Consider the following 20,624-nt stretch of genomic DNA (forward strand, 5'->3'; position numbering starts at 1 on the left):
AGAAAATCTCAATCTTTCAACTGGACAATCAGCATTGAGAACAAATGAAATGTTTTTTTCTTGCCAAATGACTAATAGATTATAAACTGAACCACTGATCAGGGCAGGTTAGGGAAAACAATCAAATTTTAAATTTAAAAATTAATTAATGTTACACCGTTTTGCATCAAATCAGTCTTCACAAGAACTGTCTCCATGGGAATACTGTTGTGTAAAAACATGGTAGGAACTCTGGATTTGTTTTTAATGATACTGTTAGAGCCACAATTCATACAATTTAAAGGAAAATATTCTTGTAAATAAAAACTAGGCAATTCAACTTCTTTTTAAAACTCAATGAATTGTGAAATATAAACCCAAAACTTATATTGCACAGGTTTTCTGGATTTTCAAACTTGCTGAGTGCAAAATGCTCTGTTATCTCTTGGTGCCTGGGGAAGACCAGGACAAGAGGCCACGCAGTACAGGACACAGGACTGTGCCAGCCAGCACACCCATTCCAAAGTCTCAGTGGCATATTTACCACTCTCTCATTGCATTTCTTTAATTCTGGGCTTCCCATGTATACTTTTTGCACAGAAAGTGGATACACAATGGATGCTTTTATCCTGTTTATACTGCTGCATGTTTCTTTTTAGGATGGCTTTTCTACATTTAAATCTAATCCTACTATGGAGGAAATATTAATAGGAGAACAGAAAGGAAGAACTCAGGAAATGTTCTCCTTCTCTTTCTGAGAGCCCAGTTTTCCAGATTCAGTGGTATCTTTTGTCAAAAACTTTCTCACAATAGACATAGCTCATGGTGAAGCAGGTAGAACTTTGGTTATTTCTATGGTGGGGAGTGGATTAATGTTCAGCTGCACATCACAGAGCAGGATAGAGGTAGAGTCAGAATTAGAACTCAAGACTTTTTGGAAGGGGCAAATAGTCCATTATTCTAATTAAACAAAATTAGTGTTTTGCCTAAAATTAATTTTCCTGTACCCATTTTCAGAAAATCAAATTTCATCTTCCAGTCTATTCCATTCTCTTTTCAAAGAACAATATAGGTATTTCTATAAATAGTAAGAGTGTTTACTATCCTTCCAGTTTTATAATTTACCTTAGAGATCCCTTAAAAATGATTTTAGGCTGGACGCAGTGGCTCACACCTGTAATCCTAGCACTCTGAGAGGCTGAGGTGAGCGGATCACTTGAGGTCAGGATTTTAAGACCAGCCTGGCCAACATGGTAAAACCCCATCTCTACTAAAAATACAAAAATTAGCCAGGCATGGTGATGGGCACCTGTAATCCCAGCTACTTGGGAAGCTGAGGCAGGAAATTTACTTGAACCTGGGAGGCGGAGGTTGCAGTGAGCCGAGATCTCACCACTGCACAAAAGTGTGGGTGACAGTGAGACTCCACCTCAAAAAAAAAAAAAAAAAAAAAGATTTTAGGATGAATAATCTCCAAAATCCATTCCCTATTAGTAAAGATGCAGGCAGATGGTTGCTGTTTTATTATCAGCACTGAGAATTATAAATTTTTATTCTTTGTTAGTTTGAGACAAGGAAAATGGTATTTGTACATTAGTATACGTTTATCACTAGAAGGTCTGAAAATTTTAAATATGCATGTTAGTCATTTGAATTTTCTCTTCTGTGACATGCCTATTCAAACCTTGTGCTAATTTTTCTACAGGGCTCTGGATGTTTTCCTTACAAATTTGTTTGAGTTCTTGGGATATTAAGAAGATCAATCTTTTGTGAGTTATAATAAAAAAAATTTTTTCCCAGTTTGCCCTTCACTTTTTTGTTTATAATCTTTCTGATGTCATACAGAGGTTTTAAATTATATGTGACCAGATTATTTGTATTTTTGCTTTGAGATTTCTTTGCTTTTATATTAGAAAGTCCTTTCTGACATAAACATTAAATTCATGGTCAGATACTTCCTATTCTGGTGTTTTATATATTCATTTACTGGATTAAGTATCATTGAGTTCTGTAAGGCCTAAGTTGAACTCACGCTTTGATTTCTAGGAAAGACCAGAGCTCTGGGAATAATGAGCCCAGTTAGAAGACAACAGACTCAGAACCAAAGCTGGGAGTAGGTCTTGGGCAGTCGGGAGAAGAAAGACTTCCTGAGTCTCATATGCGGCCAATATGGCTTACCATTAGATAGGAATGGTTTCCTTGGTGGAATTATGGGTTGATTTGAATAAATATGACTTTATTATGTTATCAGGGGGTAGGGGAGTCCATATAAAGTTACTTTGAAATCCCAATGACTTGCATATGGCCATAGACTACCTCTGTGCCAGAGTGGGCAGGGTTTATGCATCATTATAACCCAAGATGTGGTTTTGCTTGGAGACTAGAAATGAGATGGTGGGAAAAGGAAGCAGCAGGAGTGGGTAGGGTGATATTTTTCCTCCTTGTGAGAGTGAAGACGGGTGAGTGTTGACTGAAAATGAAGGAAGCCTTTGAAAGGAAGAAAGAAAGGAGGAATTGGGGCTTTGCAAGTACTCTGGAATAGAATTCTTATACACATTTATTATTCTAGAACAGAATTCTTACATACATTTATTATTCTAGAATATAATTTTTACATACATTTATTGAGTGAGGATTCCAAATCAAAGACTTTACTCTAATTAATACTCCTTTTATAGCATAAAACAAACAAAACCAAGAAGGTTTGCAAAGTCCTAAATCTCCTTACAGTTCTAAATATTTTTTTTGGTTGCCTGATGGTTGACTGGTATCAATTTATTATTAACGACACCTCATACATTGTAACCTACATGCCAATTTATTTAAAGTTAACATGCAGGAAGAAAGAAACTCTGCAAGGCAGTTTAGTTGACAGAAGCACAAGTGTAGATGAGCTGTCTCTGCTCATATAACACTTTCAAAGCAATGATAAAAAACCAGTCACAACTGAAATCAATTCTCTCAGGTGCCAAAGAAAAGAGATACATATTGCAGGATGTATGAATATATTTCCACAGAGTTTTCTGAAAAACAGTTTACTATCAATCTTGCTCAAAATTATCCTTTTCCCTCAATATATTAATAACTAAACCTCAACTAGCAAGAACGCTCTGAGAGGAGGGCAATTTAGCCAATTTAATTATCTTGTAACATACTTTCTTTGAAAAGTGGTTTTATTTCCATCTTTATTGAGAATCTTCACATTTGACTGTCTTATGCAATAGAGGAGAGATCTGCCATTAACGGTTGACCAAAATCTTGCAAATACTACGTGTATAAGTTTTCTACATTGACGTAGCAGAAGTATGTGTGTCAGAAGAGAGAAAGACAGACAGGAGGGGAGAGAGAAAGAGGAGAAAGAGACAGCGACAGAGTGAGAGAGATTTCCCCATCCTCACTTGCTGCTAGGGTGCAAACATTGGCTTAGGTCCACTGATCAGAGGCATTTTGACCAGTGGAAAGAGCCATATGAAAACAGGCAGGATTCAGAGCATCCTCTCTGTGCTGATATGGGAGCAGCAGAGACAGAATTGTTCCATTTGGGCCACAGAAACTCCCTTAGCAGGTCAGCGCTGTGCCTGGTTCTGGGTGAGGTTTTTGGAAGCACAGCTTAGATAAGCTTGTTCCTGTACCTCTTCTTAGGATTCTGTGAGCTTCCTCAATATCACTTACTAAATTCCTTCCTGCTTAAATAAACTCCTCTTACTAAGGACTTGATTCAGTACAAGCGGCATGAAATCTGTCTTTGATGAGTGAGGATTAACTAGCTTGAGAGTCATCACTCTGGGTATGAATTTTCATAATGTAGAAATGTTATTATTAATAGCTAATACTTATTGAGCAATCACTATGTACTACTGTGTGCTAACCACTTTACATGCATTATCTCATGCAATCCTTAAACAAATGAATAAGTAGGTACAACTATTGTCTTCACTTTACTAGTGAGCAGATGGAGGCCTGGATGGTTAGGTGACTTGCCCATGGTCACACAGGAGCACATGGTGGTGTCGGGACCTGAATCCTTACAGGTTGGCTCTAGTGCCTGCCCTCTTAAGCACCATGTCACACTGCAGAAAAGACAGAACACTTGTCTCTTTGCAAATTGATCAACTTCGTAAAACCAGAGCTGATAACAGATTATTTCTTTGTCATTTATCAGTTTCTCTTAAAGTACAAAAAAATCTGTTATATAACATGTATAAAGTATTGGATTCTGGATAACTGAGATATTTATTATTGTGAAACATTATAACTACAATTTTTATGAATTATTTAAAAGCCCCATACAAGTTGGCAAATAGAAACACATAACAGTTTTTCTGCAGTAACCAGAGTAAAAAATCATAATTTTTATTTCTGGCACCTGCATGACCAACTCCATAGTTGTGTGACCTTAGACACATCATTGAAGCTTGGCAATCCTCAGTTTCCTTGTAGAATAGAAACCCCATCATCTACTGATGTATTTTGTAGATAAAATGAATAATAACAGACTTGCTGCAAGGATTCACATAAGAATGTAAAAGTGCCTTATAAAAACATATACAAGTAACAGCATTATTAATTGTATTGTAATTAACAGTTTACAGAGTGCTTTTGCATATCATAACCCATTTAAATTCCACCAAAACCCTGAAATAGATAAGAGATATTATCCTCCTTGTACATGAGGGAACTGAAATTTATATATTTATGACTTATTCAAGGTCCCACCATGGGTAAAAAGTAGAAAGGATCAGAAGCTACACATTTGACTTGCAACTTTACCCCCCACAAAAAAATCTTTTATCAATAGCATCTATTTTTTATTTTATTTTTTGAGACAAGGACTTGCTTGCTCTGTTGCCCAGGCTGGAGTGCAGTGGTGCTATTGTTGCTTACTGCAGCTTCAAATCTCCTGGGCTCAAGTGATCCTCCTGCCTCAGCCTCCCAAGTAGCTGGAACTACAGGCATGTGCCACCATGCCTGGCTAATTTTTAAATTTTTAGTAGAGACAGGGTCTCGCTATGTTGCCTAGCTGGTCTTGAACACCTGGCCTCAAGTGATCCTCCTGCTTTGGCCTCCCAAAGTGCTGGGATTACAGGCCCCAAAGTGTTGGGATTACAGGCACATGCCATCATGCCCAGCTAATTTTGTTTATTTTTTTGTAGACACGGTCTAACTATGTTGCCCAGCCTACTAGCATCTAGTCTTATTATTTTAATAATTTTCCTAGGATTATGGCATAGTTTGCATTACATGTTTATTCTAATATGGCACTAGATGAAAGTAGGCCCACTTACCTTTTTGACTTCATACTTAATGGCAAGTTTGACACGACTTAATGAAGCTTTGTGCCTGTGTATCTCCAGAGGTTCTGCTGACTCCAGATCTCCATTCAGAATGGCTTCTACCTCTTCTGAGTCTCGGCAGAGATCCAGCACACCCACCACAAAGTCTTTGCACTGCATGGAGAGCTTCCGATAGTCATTCTAAGAACAAGAGGTTTAGTGTTTTAACACAAATAATTTGCTTTTATTCAATGGAAAGTGTTTGGGTGAATTAGAAAAAGGTATCCCTTCTTTTGGGAGTAGAAAGCTGCAGCCTACCTGGATACAAGGCTTGTTGAACTGAATATAGGCTGGATTTGCACCCACCCAACCCCTTAGCCAGGTTTCCTTCTCCTGCAAACAGCCCTACCATCCGAGATAGTTCTGAAAACGGCATGATAATAATCTCACTTATATGTGGAATCTAAAAAAGTCAAACTCAGAGAATAGAAAAGTGGCTACCAGAGGCAGGGGGTGGGAATAAGAGGTAGGGTAAAGTAGAGATGGAATGAGGAGATATTGGTCAAAGTGAACAAAGTTTCATTTAGACAGGAGAAATAAGTTTTTGAGATCTATCTGCACAGCACAGTGACTATAGCTTTAATACTATATTATATACTTCAAAATTGATGAGTAAATTTCAAATATCTCACTACCACAAAAAGTAATGTGAGGTGATAGATATGTTAATTAGCTTGATTTAATCATTTCACATTGTATACATCTATCGAAGCATCCCATGGTACCCCATAAATATATACAATAATAATTTGTCAATTAAAAATTTTAAAAAGCATTTACTCAAAAAATTGTATGCTGAAAGACCAAAGGATCAAAGAGTTTTCCCTCTTTTGTACAAACAATAGTTCTTGTAAAGTCAAAACAAGACCATTTCTACACTGGAAATTTTTCTATAATGGCAATTTTTCTAAAACGGCAATTTGATGTAGAAGATCAACTATATGTGATATGAAAGTTGTCAAAACTAAGTCAACTGTATTAAAAACAACACAAAACAAAAATCCCTGAATAATAGAGTCAGAGAAGGCCATGAAAGGAGGGTTCTCACACAAAAAACTATCACAAGAGAGTGCAAAAAACCATAACCTTGCATAAAGGCCATAGCAACCTTACACAAAAAATACCTCTGTGAGGACATCTGCCCAGCAACTGCCTGTACAGCTTTGGACTGGCTCTGCCTTTGTTATTGTTCCTGGAGTGTAGCCCTCCTCACTTTTCCTTTAAAAAACTTGTCTTTCTTTACCTCCCTGAATACACACAGAGTTTACCATGTCACTTGTATTTCCACTGCAATATTACATTCCCAGATAAATATGATTTTCTATTTTTTTTTGAGATGGAGTCTTGCTCTGTTGCCAGGCTGGAGTGCAGTGGCACAATCTTGGCTCACTGCAACCTCCGTCTCCCAGGTTCAAGCAATTCTCCTGCCTCAACCTCTCAAGTAGCTGGGATTACAGGCAGGTGACACCACACCCGGCTATTTTTTTGTATTTTCAGTAGAGATGGGGTTTCACCATATTGGCTAGGCTAGTCTTGAACTCCTGACCTCAAATGATCTGCCCAGCTGGGCCTCCCAAAGTGCTGGGATTACAGGCGTGAGTCACTGCACCCGGCCTCATTTTCTTTTAGAGAACCTCTCTCTCTGTTATTTAGGTTGACAGTGAAAAATAACTTGTCCAGTTCATTATCCCTTGCCTTACTGGAGACATTGCTTCTCAAAGTGTAGTCCTCAGAACAGCAGCATCAGCAGCACCTGGGCATGTGTTAGAAATGCAAATTCTCAGACCCCAGACCACATGTCCTGATTTAGAAACTGAGGAAGAGCCCAGCAATCTGTGTTTTCACACACCCTCCAGATGATTCTGATACATATTATGTTTGAGAATAATTGGTTTATAATGAATGTAGAGAGGTAGATGGATACCCACCTGTATACAGAGAGTTTTCTGTTTGTTTGTTTGTCTGAAGGGCATATTATCGTGCCCTGCAGAACTAGAAGAAGAGAAATATATCATTGTATGTAATTGAATTCTCAAGGGTTACAGAATTCAGTAACTGAGAGAAAAATTTCCAGGCCACTGGAACTAACACCTTGCTAAAAATAATCCATGAATCTTTAATTTCATTTGCATACTTATATACTGCCATGGACTACTATAAGTAAGTCAGTTGGTAGCATTCCTTGTTGCCTTCTGAATGGAGCTTTGTTTCTAGTCCATTTGTTCTAATGAAGGTGTCAACGACCATCTCCCGAGAAAGTGTCTCATTTTTGGAAACCCCAGTTCTACTTTTATGACTTTCACTAAAATTCTAGCCTATTAGGAAGGCTAACCAGATAATAATCTAATGTGGAACACTTGAGGAAAACAGAATTCCCCACTGTAACATGTCCTGAGACACTGTAAGTGTCTATATATCTAAGTAATATTTGGCACAGTAGAATTACTGGGCTTCCAAAAATCATACTTAAAAAAAAGATATGAAGAATTCCAACTTTTTTCCTTTAAATAATTAATGTGATTTGATGGGCAAAACCACGTCATCAGCCAAAATAAACAAGAAGAAGAGAGACTGTTTAAAGGCTACACAGATTAGAATAGTTTCCATTTCAGATATCGGAAATTCAGATAAAGAACAGTTACAGTTAATCCTTTTCCCCTCATAAGGGAACAGATAAAATGAATAAAACTTCAATCTTTAGTTTCCATTCAAGTTGGTACCATGCAACTGATAAAATTAATAAAATGTTCAGTCTCTGGTTTCTGTGCAGAGTGTCAGTTAAATATCCATCTGCTTTCCATTCCTGAAAGACTAATGAAATATTTTATTATAGCATCCAGAAGAAGTATTAAATCCATGCCCGTTTCCATATAAAGCTTCCCTTTTAATACGATTTTTTTAGATGAAATTTCCTCAGGTTATTCTTCAGTTCAGACTGTTCTGTAAGATTTGGTACAACATAGGGTGGTCATTTCTCCATTGATCAGAAATAGAAAGAGGCTACTTTCCATGCTTTGAAGAAAACTTAGTACCCACATCTGCAGTAATACCTAAATAATAACTCATTACTTATAAAATTATAGTCTATAACCTGTTTAGTTTTAAGGGAAGCTTTTTTTCACATCCACTGGAAGATCAGTAAATAATCCAAAAAACTGATAATCAAACATATTGCAAGGACAGCACTGTTTGTTTTTATAACAATTTAAACATTTCCCACTTAAAGAAGTCTGTTGCCAGAGTGCAGAAAATAATCAGAACTGGAGATAATGGTGATTTCTTTTGTTACAGTAATTGGATACCTTTTTTTAAACCTATGCAGAGCTCACTGGGAAAGATGGAGAACTCCAGGTAAGAACAGCCTCTCTTCAGCTGCAAAAGCAATCATCTATGTAAAGTCCGTATTGACTCTTAATTCCACCATGAGGCCGCATTGAATGGTAATTCCACCATGTTACTTCACAGATCAGACCATTTTCTGGTCTACATTTTCTAATAATTTTTTCTTAAGTTACTTTTGCATAATGGTCTTTAATAAACCACTCATCCATTACCACAGCCCTCCACAGTCAGCAGGTGGACCTACTGCACACCCTATAGAGCAGAACTTAAAACCCTAAGGATCCGATCAAGCCAGAGGAAGAACAGTGAAGTTCAGTCTTCATTACAGTATATCTACAGGTTCTGCACACTCCTTTTAATGTATGTGGTTTAATTATCATTCTAATCCTTTTTTATCCTGAAGAGGAAAACTGAAATTCAACTCTTAACAGGCTTGGTTCTGTCAGGCCTTCCCTAATAACAAAAGAGGCAAGTTATCATAGTGATTAAAAGCATAGAGTCTGAAGCCAGACTTCCTGGGCTCAAATACTGCTTTACCACCTACTAGCTGTGTGATATTGTGGTATTCACTTTATGTCTCTGACATGAATAATCCTACCCAATATTGGTACTATGAGGATTAAATGCTTAGAACATGTTTGATACAAATTAGGTGCTAAGAAGTGCTTCGATATTACCAGGTACATTATATTAGATATAATACCTACGACTGGGACTCAAGACACTCAAATCTAGGCTTAGCATATGAAATGTTGCCTATAGCCTTTGCTTTCTCTTTTGCAAAATGAAAGATGATTCCTAGAGTATTTTCCTGCTATAAAATGTCTCTTGCTTTTTATATTCATTCTTTTTTCTTACAGCTGTAGTGTGATATAAGGTGATTTTTTTTTTTTTTTTTTTTTTTTTTTTCAGCTTTAAGGAGAGGAGAATTGAGGCACAGGGAAGCAAACGCCTCTCCCCACTTCTTTATTTTTACAAAAAAGGTGCGTCATGACTCAGTCAGAACTAGAAAATTTCAATTTGCGTTCTCACAGCTTAATAAATGACTGGCTTCCTTGCCACTGACATTTTGGAGGATTAGACCAAGAGTCTATCCTTCCAATATTCTGTTTCTCAGAATAGCTTCAAACAGCATTTGCATATCCAAAATATTTCTTTAATAACCTGTCACCGAGCTATCCTCCACTAATTTATCTAAATCTGTATCCTAGAATGTTTGACCTCTTAGGGCATTGACCTTCATATGTTTTCAGCACCATGCCTACTGTATTTCTCAAAGAAATGTGAAAACTGCAGAGTGGCTGAGAATATTCTCTGAAGCACCTAAATGATGGCAATTTCAGGGGTGAGATACTAGATATATGGGCCATTGATAAGATAAAATAAATATAGGTGTTTTAAAAGGAAAAAAATCACCTCTTTTTCACTAGGGAACTATGTTTTTATTTCAAGGCTAACACTTTGAGCTCAAAGTCCCCATGGGAAGAATATAGTGAACACCATGGAATAGGGCAAATTAGGTTACCTGCTTGCTTCAGAAATGAGCTTCATTTTCACTGCCCTTTCAGAGCTCAGAGTCTCTGGGTCAGTGCTATGGAAGCACTATTTTCTCTGTCTGTCTAAAGCCCTGACAGATGGACATGAACATGGGACAAGAGGGGAGAAAGGTGAAATAAAGACAGATAAGAAAGGAATAACAAGGACAGGTAAAAATGAGAGAGAAAAGGCACATTGAGTTAGGGGAGAGAGACATGAAGTCCTTGGAGACTATAATTTCTAAAGAACTGTCTTAATTTTGGCTCAGAGAGGGCTATCTTGCTACACAAGCACTTTCCATATAATCTAGAAAAAAGAACTGGGAGATTTAGATGATGTTTGCATATCCTTATAGATATTTGGCAGCTTTATAGATGTTCTCTAGAACTCAACTGTGTTTTCTCTCTTTTTGCCTCTTCATTTGTGATATTTCCCCACCCTTGAAAGGTAATCAGAGGTGACTCTTTACGTTACAATGAAAGAGATTCTAAGCATTACCAATATGGATCGAGCCAGCTTCAGGGTAAAACTATGAATAACAAATTCTCTTACCATGGTTGCACTGAGCTGACGTCTCTGGGTGGAATTGCAAACATCACCATCTTTAGTAAATTATTAAAACATGATCTTAGAAAATATTCCTTTATAGAATCTCTTGCAGACTTTCAGTATGTCAAGAAAATGTGTAAAACAAGGTTTGTGTGGCATTTGAAACAGTGGAAAATAAATACGTTTAGAATTATGTTTTAATTACTGTTTCAAAATAACAAAGTGATATTTAAAAGTGCTTTACCTACTTGCTTTTCTACTGTCTCTAAACAGAATTTGGAGTTTCCAACTTGCTCTGAGTTCTATCTAAAAAAAAATCATTTGGGGTCCAAGTAAATAAATCTTTTCAAATACCACATAATGAATCTCTTCAAAGGGATTCGATACAAAGTAATATTTACTTTCTTCTTTGTATTTTACCTTTTTTGGAAAATTTTTACAATAAATGTGTGTAGCTTTTACATCAGAAAAAAATTTTAATGGATTAACAAAATTATAGTAAGTCCAGATCGCCACTGGGACAAAATGAGCATTGATGGATATCCAGGGAATTTTGTGTGTATGGAAAAGGGATGAGACCACTTTCCCACCATTTTCTTGCAACACCGGGGCAAAGTATATTTTCTGTAACCTGAATTATATTGCTAGTTGCATTTGTGTAAATCTCACTAACTATAAAAACTATATTCAGATGTGAAAGAATAATCACTTTTCTGTGATCTGATACCATAACACTCAACGAAAAGATTAACTTAGCATCTAGAAAATAATTTAAGGAATTGATGTCTACAATCATCTTTTTAGATGGGAAATGGGAGACAAGAACCTGCCAAAAACAGTCTAAATGATATTGATCAGAACTATGAAATACCCAGATTTAGTAGCCAGAACCAATCAAAATGCATAGGAGGTAGCAACTGACTAAAAAATAAAAATGATCTGTCGTTAATATATAATTTTTATAAAAATAAATAATACTGCTTGACTGAAAATAATGTCCAGAAAAAAAGTTCACTCATTAAAAAAATCCCTTAAAGCAAATCACTTTGCTGTCCTCATATTTCTAGATTGAACTGACATCTACGGCTCACCATGCTGACTATACATATGTGGAATTCAGGGAGAGGCATTTTGTCATATCAGTGAAGTGACTTTAATAGTATTTTTTATTGGTCTTTTGACTTTTGATTCTAAAGGGATACACAAATGCTTGGGCCAATGAACAGTGCATTCAAAACTAACACTATCCTGGAGATGGAATGGGAGCTTGCTCTGTCCAGTCCAACACAGACCTAGTATTGCAGGACCTCCAGAAACGGTACACTCCCTCAGGGGAAATAAAACAAACTATTACTACTTATGTGCTACCATACAACTAACTACAAAACAGGAGGAAGGATTTGGAAGACAAAAAGTCACACCAAAACCCTCCTTTTAGCAAAAAGGGGAGAAATCTTGAGTTTTATTTAATGCTTACCCAGAACACAGAGCGGCACCATAATTATAGCTCTCTGATCCAGAATACTGGATCCCCAAAGCGAATTTGTCACAGCACCATCATTGAGAGGGAAAAAGAAAACATCCGACGAGGTCTGAATGACGCGCTCAGTCCCTTGTGATTTCACATTCACTGGGCAAAACCGAATGTGGAGCGAACGGTGGCAGAACGGGCCAGGCAGCAGTGGGGAAGTGGGTGAGCACGCAGAGCAGCCGGGGTAGAGCGCAAAGCTTACCTTGAACTCCTTCTCTATGTTGGCCAGCTTGGCCAGCTCGTTGCTGAGCTCTAGGGCCGTGAGCACCGGGTCTTCGCTGGACAATGAGAGGTACGCTGGGCTGGCCAGTCCCTTATAGGCGTTGATCCTCGAGCGCGAGTGGCTGAAGGAGTCGTGCCTCTGCTTCTCCGTGCAGTCCCCGCACTTGCAGAAATAGTCGTGCGGCCGCTCGATCCTGGCGCCCTTCATCAGCAGCATGTGTACCACTTCGTATTTCTGGCAGTGCGCCGCCAGGATGATGGGGGTGATGTCCGGCGAGAAGCGCGTGCCGTCCTCGTCGTAAGCGTAGAAGTCGTCGTCCTGCAGCTCCTGCTCGCAGGGGCTGAGGGTGAGGCGCTTGCTGGCGGCGAAGCCAGGGTGGTTGAGGATGGCCTCTACGATGCGCACGTAGCCCTTGCTGATGGCGAGCAGCAGGGCGTCGCCAATGCGCGCCAGGTTCTCCTTCTTGAGCAGCAGCTCGGTCACCTCCAGGTGCTCGTTGCCCACAGCCAGCTGCAGCGCGTTCTGGCCCATGTAGTCCACGCAGTTGACGTTCAGCGTCTTGGACTCCTCCAGCATTTTGCGCACCACTGGGATGTTGCCGTACTCGGCGGCGTCGAGGAAGCGCTCCTCCTCGGCGGTGAGGCTGGTGCCCCGGTCATTGAACATGAAGGCCGGGCCCCTGACAGCCTGGCGGCGACCCTTCTCCCGCATCACCGTCATGCGTCTCAGGGATGGGCTTCCCTCCATGGACCTAATCAGTAGCAACGATAAAATAACTGTAGAATATTAGGGCATATTCCTTCCTTTCACATGTCAGGGCCCTTTCTGTAATACACAGTACCCACTGCAAACCTCTGTCTGCACGGGGCCGGCTCAGTTGCTAGCGATATCGTTGCTAACTACTTGCCTGAAAGTGACACCTGTGATCTAACCCTGGCTGCTAGATCCCAGAAGGGAGCCGGTAGCCCTTCAGAACAAACGCTCCTGTTCTCTAGAACATGATATTCAGATGGAATAATAAAAATTTCCATATACCCATGCCTTCCTTGTGACCCTAGTAAAGATGTAACTCATCGTACCTTCTGCTCTTAAAAGTCTTGGACATTGAGGCTTGCAGGTACTTGGCATTAAAGTACTAGGCTTGAAGGCTAAGGGAAGTTAATTTTTTCAAGAATGAGACCAAAACACTCCTGCCAAGTCATTGCATCCTTTTAACTAAATAAAATCATTGACCCTCAGCCCCCTAAAAAAGCACAGGGTTTAGGCCAAGTATCATCTTGCAGGATCTTAGTTTCATCTTTTTCTCTTTAAAATTTTTGTTTATTTAAATATTTTTTTAGAGACAGAGTCTCTGTGGCCCAAGCTAGAGTGCAGTGGCAAGATCACAGCTGCAGCCCTGAACTCTTAGGCTCAAGCAATCCTCCGCCTCCGCCTCCCAAGTAGCTAGGACTACAGATACCTGCCACTCGCCCCCACACCCTCCACCTTATGCATTTCTCTTAAGGGGATTCACCCATCCCTAAGTTACAAGATTTATCTTTTCAGAGATGCAGACAAGATTTAGCAATTTAAAAATTTGAGCATCAACCTAGATTGATTTTATTGAAAACAACTGTGCCTTTGTAATGAGAATTATTTAATTACTAGTATTACATATTTGCCTCTTGGAACTCAAAGGATAAGGTTTGATTATGGTTTAAAAATCACTAGAATTACTTTGTGAGTAAAGCAGCTGGGCACTAATTGTACATCCAGATCAATGCGCACTGAAATCCTAACACAACCACATTAGTTGAGATTTATTTAGCTGCATTATAAAAGTTACGTCAATTGATGTGTACAGTGATTTGAGTTCACATCTTAATTTCCGTGATGTTAGGTAAATAATTTCATTTCCTTGTGCATCATCCTTATGCCAGGTATAAAATCGAATTTTATAAAGTTCTCCAGATTTTCCTTATGAATAAAAAGCTTTTTCAGAAATTCAGAGTCTCTGAAAAACAATGCTAAATAAACACTTTTAACATTGTGACTATCTATAATCTTTCAATAATCTGTGCAATATTTTGGTGGCTATTAAAATTTTGCACAAATATTGTATAAATCTGTATCTTACCTTACCCAGTTCCAACATTCAAGATAACTTCCTTTTAAAAATCTGTGATTTTTGGTGGGATGAATTGTACCAAAAAGTACCAGATAAAGCTTTTTCCACAATACTGACTTTTGAAGCAAATAAGTCAAAGTTAAAAGTGAATGGCTAGAAAAGAAAATGCTTTATTTCTAGAATATATATTCCAGAAATACCTCCTACCATTGAAAAAACTGTATTCGTGGAGTCAGAAGTTGAAAATTAACTAGAGAGGATACTGGCCTCCCTGGGTGCCTGGGGTGGATGACTAAATTGGGAAGCTTCCCTGGCAAGAGGAACCAGAGGCAGCCTAGCGCCAACTCCGTTTTCAGCTCTGAGGGCCCCAAACAGAGAGAGGAGCACAGAAGCCTCTGGCAGAAGGTCTCCCGGATAGGGACTAAGGCAAATGTGGCTGGGCAAGCCTGACTCTATAGAGGCATGGCAACTAAAGGAGTCCCCAGAGAGGCTTGTTGACTTATGCAAGGACACAGTGCTGTGACCGGCACCCAATTCTAATGGCTCGACTAGTGTCAACTGATTGACTTTTAAAAATTAAATAAACATATTTGTTTTATATACACATATGTATTTGTAGCAGTTTCTAGAAATGAACACATGAAGCTTTTGAAGTCATATCCGGGCTGGGACTAAGAAGTTACAGAGGAAGGGGGACTTTCACTTTTCACTTATACCCTCTTGCATATTTTGAATAGTTTTNTTGAGCAGCAGCTCGGTCACCTCCAGGTGCTCGTTGCCCACAGCCAGCTGCAGCGCGTTCTGGCCCATGTAGTCCACGCAGTTGACGTTCAGCGTCTTGGACTCCTCCAGCATTTTGCGCACCACTGGGATGTTGCCGTACTCGGCGGCGTCGAGGAAGCGCTCCTCCTCGGCGGTGAGGCTGGTGCCCCGGTCATTGAACATGAAGGCCGGGCCCCTGACAGCCTGGCGGCGACCCTTCTCCCGCATCACCGTCATGCGTCTCAGGGATGGGCTTCCCTCCATGGACCTAATCAGTAGCAACGATAAAATAACTGTAGAATATTAGGGCATATTCCTTCCTTTCACATGTCAGGGCCCTTTCTGTAATACACAGTACCCACTGCAAACCTCTGTCTGCACGGGGCCGGCTCAGTTGCTAGCGATATCGTTGCTAACTACTTGCCTGAAAGTGACACCTGTGATCTAACCCTGGCTGCTAGATCCCAGAAGGGAGCCGGTAGCCCTTCAGAACAAACGCTCCTGTTCTCTAGAACATGATATTCAGATGGAATAATAAAATTTCCATATACCCATGCCTTCCTTGTGACCCTAGTAAAGATGTAACTCATCGTACCTTCTGCTCTTAAAAGTCTTGGACATTGAGGCTTGCAGGTACTTGGCATTAAAGTACTAGGCTTGAAGGCTAAGGGAAGTTAATTTTTTCAAGAATGAGACCAAAACACTCCTGCCAAGTCATTGCATCCTTTTAACTAAATAAAATCATTGACCCTCAGCCCCTAAAAAAGCACAGGGTTTAGGCCAAGTATCATCTTGCAGGATCTTAGTTTCATCTTTTCTCTTTAAAATTTTGTTTATTTAAATATTTTTTTAGAGACAGAGTCTCTGTGGCCCAAGCTAGAGTGCAGTGGCAAGATCACAGCTGCAGCCCTGAACTCTTAGGCTCAAGCAATCCTCCGCCTCCGCCTCCCAAGTAGCTAGGACTACAGATACCTGCCACTCGCCCCACACCCTCCACCTTATGCATTTCTCTTAAGGGGATTCACCCATCCCTAAGTTACAAGATTTATCTTTTCAGAGATGCAGACAAGATTTAGCAATTTAAAATTTGAGCATCAACCTAGATTGATTTTATTGAAAACAACTGTGCCTTTGTAATGAGAATTATTTAATTACTAGTATTACATATTTGCCTCTTGGAACTCAAAGGATAAGGTTTGATTATGGTTTAAAATCACTAGAATTACTTTGTGAGTAAAGCAGCTGGGCACTAATTGTACATCCAGATCAATGCGCACTGAAATCCTAACACAACCACATTAGTTGAGATTTATTTAGCTGCATTATAAAAGTTACGTCAATTGATGTGTACAGTGATTTGAGTTCACATCTTAATTTCCGTGATGTTAGGTAAATAATTTCATTTCCTTGTGCATCATCCTTATGCCAGGTATAAAATCGAATTTTATAAAGTTCTCCAGATTTTCCTTATGAATAAAAGCTTTTCAGAAATTCAGAGTCTCTGAAAACAATGCTAAATAAACACTTTTAACATTGTGACTATCTATAATCTTTCAATAATCTGTGCAATATTTTGGTGGCTATTAAAATTTTGCACAAATATTGTATAAATCTGTATCTTACCTTACCCAGTTCCAACATTCAAGATAACTTCCTTTTAAAATCTGTGATTTTGGTGGGATGAATTGTACCAAAAGTACCAGATAAAGCTTTTCCACAATACTGACTTTTGAAGCAAATAAGTCAAAGTTAAAAGTGAATGGCTAGAAAAGAAAATGCTTTATTTCTAGAATATATATTCCAGAAATACCTCCTACCATTGAAAAAACTGTATTCGTGGAGTCAGAAGTTGAAAATTAACTAGAGAGGATACTGGCCTCCCTGGGTGCCTGGGGTGGATGACTAAATTGGGAAGCTTCCCTGGCAAGAGGAACCAGAGGCAGCCTAGCGCCAACTCCGTTTTCAGCTCTGAGGGCCCCAAACAGAGAGAGGAGCACAGAAGCCTCTGGCAGAAGGTCTCCCGGATAGGGACTAAGGCAAATGTGGCTGGGCAAGCCTGACTCTATAGAGGCATGGCAACTAAAGGAGTCCCCAGAGAGGCTTGTTGACTTATGCAAGGACACAGTGCTGTGACCGGCACCCAATTCTAATGGCTCGACTAGTGTCAACTGATTGACTTTTAAAATTAAATAAACATATTTGTTTTATATACACATATGTATTTGTAGCAGTTTCTAGAAATGAACACATGAAGCTTTTGAAGTCATATCCGGGCTGGGACTAAGAAGTTACAGAGGAAGGGGGACTTTCACTTTTCACTTATACCCTCTTGCATATTTTGAATAGTTTTAACCACAGTGTGAATCTCTTTATTAAACATAAAATTAATGCTTTAAATTTTATTTATTAAAATTTTATTTTAATCCCTTAGTTGACAAAAATGTTAAAATATAAGTATTTATTAGAAATCATTACATTATAATCTTTCTGAAGCAAAATAAATGTCCTGTATTTGGCTGTTATGAGTAGGGTATGATGTGTAGGGGAGGGTGTGGAGTAGAGTGTATGATGTGTGGTATGTGTGGGAGACAAGGGCAGGGTGCAAGTCTGAGTTGGGGGACATATGTGGGGGGTGTGTGTGTGTGTTGGTATAATAATGACTTTTAGGTGGACAAGAACTGCATAGAAGAGAACTTTGTCACAAGACCAAACTCTATGACAAGGATTTTAAACAAATCTTGTAAATATGATAGCAATAAGTATGTTTTATGACTATTAGTGGTACTGACTTCATTGGGTCAATATTTTTATTATTAATCTATGAATTGATATTCTTCAAATGATCAGAAATTCCATGTTGTATAAAATATTATATATTGATGAGAGGAAATATATGCGGAGTATATATGTCAGAATTTCAATACTCAGAGGGGTTATCTTTGGGAAAATAAACTCTTATTAAAGTGTGACATCTTGGTGGAAAGGCTTTTAATTTAATGATTGCTACCTACAGGGAAAATCACTTATAAAAATCCTATTATTTCTCCCAAAAGACACTGGGTTGAGAATATTAGGACATCATTCTTTCATGAATTTTCCTTTGTATTTCTTAGTATTTTAAGTTTTTTCTTAATGCTATCTTATTCCTTCAGAAGCTATACCTCCATACTATATATTTGAACTGAAATGTCTGATTTTAGAACAAATCACATGTCATTTTATTTTGTCTTTAAAACTTATGACACTGAGAAGTCAGATATCTCAATTAGAACAAATTATACTGTTTTTTCAAAATAAAAGAGCTGACAATGTCACTCATCTTATGGTAAATTCACAAATGGAAGTGTCTTTTTGTTAACTTTCCTTATAGTACTAAGATAAATTTCATTAGTCTGAACTGATGGAATGAGTCAATATTCACATCATCCACAATACATAAACATAATCTCAGCTGGCCTTGACAATGTATCTCTTCTAGCATGAAAAATAGGGAAGGAATGTGGGTGAATGGGACGACAGAATGTTTAACTCTAGCAATTTTAACACTAAAATTATTTTGCCAGGAATTTCCTACCCTCTGATCTTCATCCAATGGGTCATTCAACGCTGTGACAGACAGTACATTCTGCAGGGACGTCTTTCTAGTAAAAGCAGTGGAGTACCACTGACCCGCAGATCTATGAGGGCCATGTTTAAGCTCCTTTTGACTAATACAGATAGCTAGTAATATCCAACTGCCAAATTGTGTCTCCACAGAATTCATATGTTGAGCCCTAACCCGTAATGTGATAGTATTTGGAGATAGAGCCTTTGGGAGATTATTATGAAATCACAGGATCATAAAGATGGGGCTCTGATGATGGGATTAATGCCTTTATAGGACAAAAGGGCTTGCTCCCCTCACCCTTCTACCTCCTATGTAAGGAAACATTGAGAAGGTGGCCACCTACAAGGTACCTCTCCAGAAACCGAACATGCTGGCACCCTGATCTCAGACTTCCAGTTTCCAGAACTGGAAGAAAATAAATTTCTGGGTTTTTTTTGTTTGTTTTTTTAGTCACCCATTCTATGATATTTTGTCATGCCAGCCTGAATGAGGACACTGACAATACATTTTAAGGCAAAACATTTTTTTTTTCATGCTTCTTGGGATCCTAGAATTTGTCCAAACAAAACACTTAAGCAGATGAAAGGCTCTTCTGAGAAATATTGTGGTGGAACCATAGGGAACCCTCTGCTCTACTCTATTCAGAAGCTAAAATACAAGTAACACTCCTCAGTTTTCATAACTTTGCTATCAACTCATCTGACCTCCAACAGGGTTTCTCTAAGTGTGACCTGAGTACTACCTGCCTCAAGGTCACTTGGAAGGCTTGTTGAAATCAGATTTCTGGGCCCCATTCCAGATGAACTAAATCAGAATCTCTCATGGTTGGACCTTGAAATACATACTTTAAATGAAAGTCCTTTACAATTCCTGGGAACCTCCAATATAAAAATAATGGAGCATCCTGGATCAATGACCCCTGACTATGAGGCCTTCACGCAGTTGTCACTCTGGTCCTGCCAAAAATGAAGGCGAAATAATATGTTTGAGCAGCACGGGCTAAGGGACAAGTAGCCTCACATTCATTTAGTTTCCCTAAACTTTATTAACTATTTAAAATTTGGTCTCCAGGAAGCTATTTACCTAAACCACAGCATAGCAAGTAGGCAGCCTACAGAAATGCCTTCAGCAGTGACCATTTAATGTCAAGACCTTGCTTTTATGAAGGAGTGATATTTTAAAAATATTATTGTATGTTTTCAAAAACAATTAAAGAGTTAAAGAGATTGTTCACTATAGTATTCTTTGTACCTTTTATGAGGATTAAAGTGCCAAAGTCAACCTAGACTTGCAAATCAACAAGCCTCTCTCTTCAGATGAGTTTTTGTCCTTTAATAATAAAAACTTTATAACCCTCACTCCCCTGACCCCTCTTATGGTATCCAGGAATATAGCTAGGAACTAAAACTGCTCAATTATTATTACTATCTTATTCCAAATTTCTGGCACAGTCTTTCTCCTTTTTAAAATGATTTCTCACATAGATTTAAAACCAAATATCCTATATTCCATGTGTTTTAAACCTGTTTTAAGTTATTTGGGACAGAGTCTTACTCTGTCACCCAGGCTGGAGTGTAGTGGCAGGATCTTGGCTCGCCGGAACCTCTGCCTCCCTGCAACCTCAGGCTCCGGTACTCAAGTGTCTGAATTATTAA

General features: G+C 38.7%; 1 protein-coding gene across 6 annotated transcripts in view; it reads right to left on the reverse strand.

Annotated features, from left to right (window-relative positions):
- Positions 1-20,624, reverse strand: part of TRPC3 (transient receptor potential cation channel subfamily C member 3) — a 79,958-nt gene that overhangs the window by 41,608 nt on the left and 17,726 nt on the right. For 5 of the 6 annotated variants that reach the window (XM_017852631.1, XM_017852630.1, XM_017852629.1 and 2 more), the window contains exons 2-4: positions 15,363-15,630; positions 12,473-12,976; positions 5,265-5,453 (exon numbers count right to left, since the gene is read on the reverse strand). In XM_017852631.1, coding sequence (XP_017708120.1) covers positions 5,265-5,453; positions 12,473-12,976; positions 15,363-15,630 — 961 coding nt within the window. Of the gene's footprint in view, positions 1-5,264; positions 5,454-12,472; positions 13,245-15,362; positions 15,631-20,624 lie in introns of all 6 variants that reach the window. The other variant, XM_017852633.1, reaches the window with a different exon arrangement.

The sequence above is a fragment of the Rhinopithecus bieti genome, unplaced genomic scaffold (assembly GCF_001698545.2).
Source record: "Rhinopithecus bieti isolate Rb0 unplaced genomic scaffold, ASM169854v2 scaffold_33326, whole genome shotgun sequence".
NCBI lineage: Eukaryota > Metazoa > Chordata > Mammalia > Primates > Cercopithecidae > Rhinopithecus > Rhinopithecus bieti.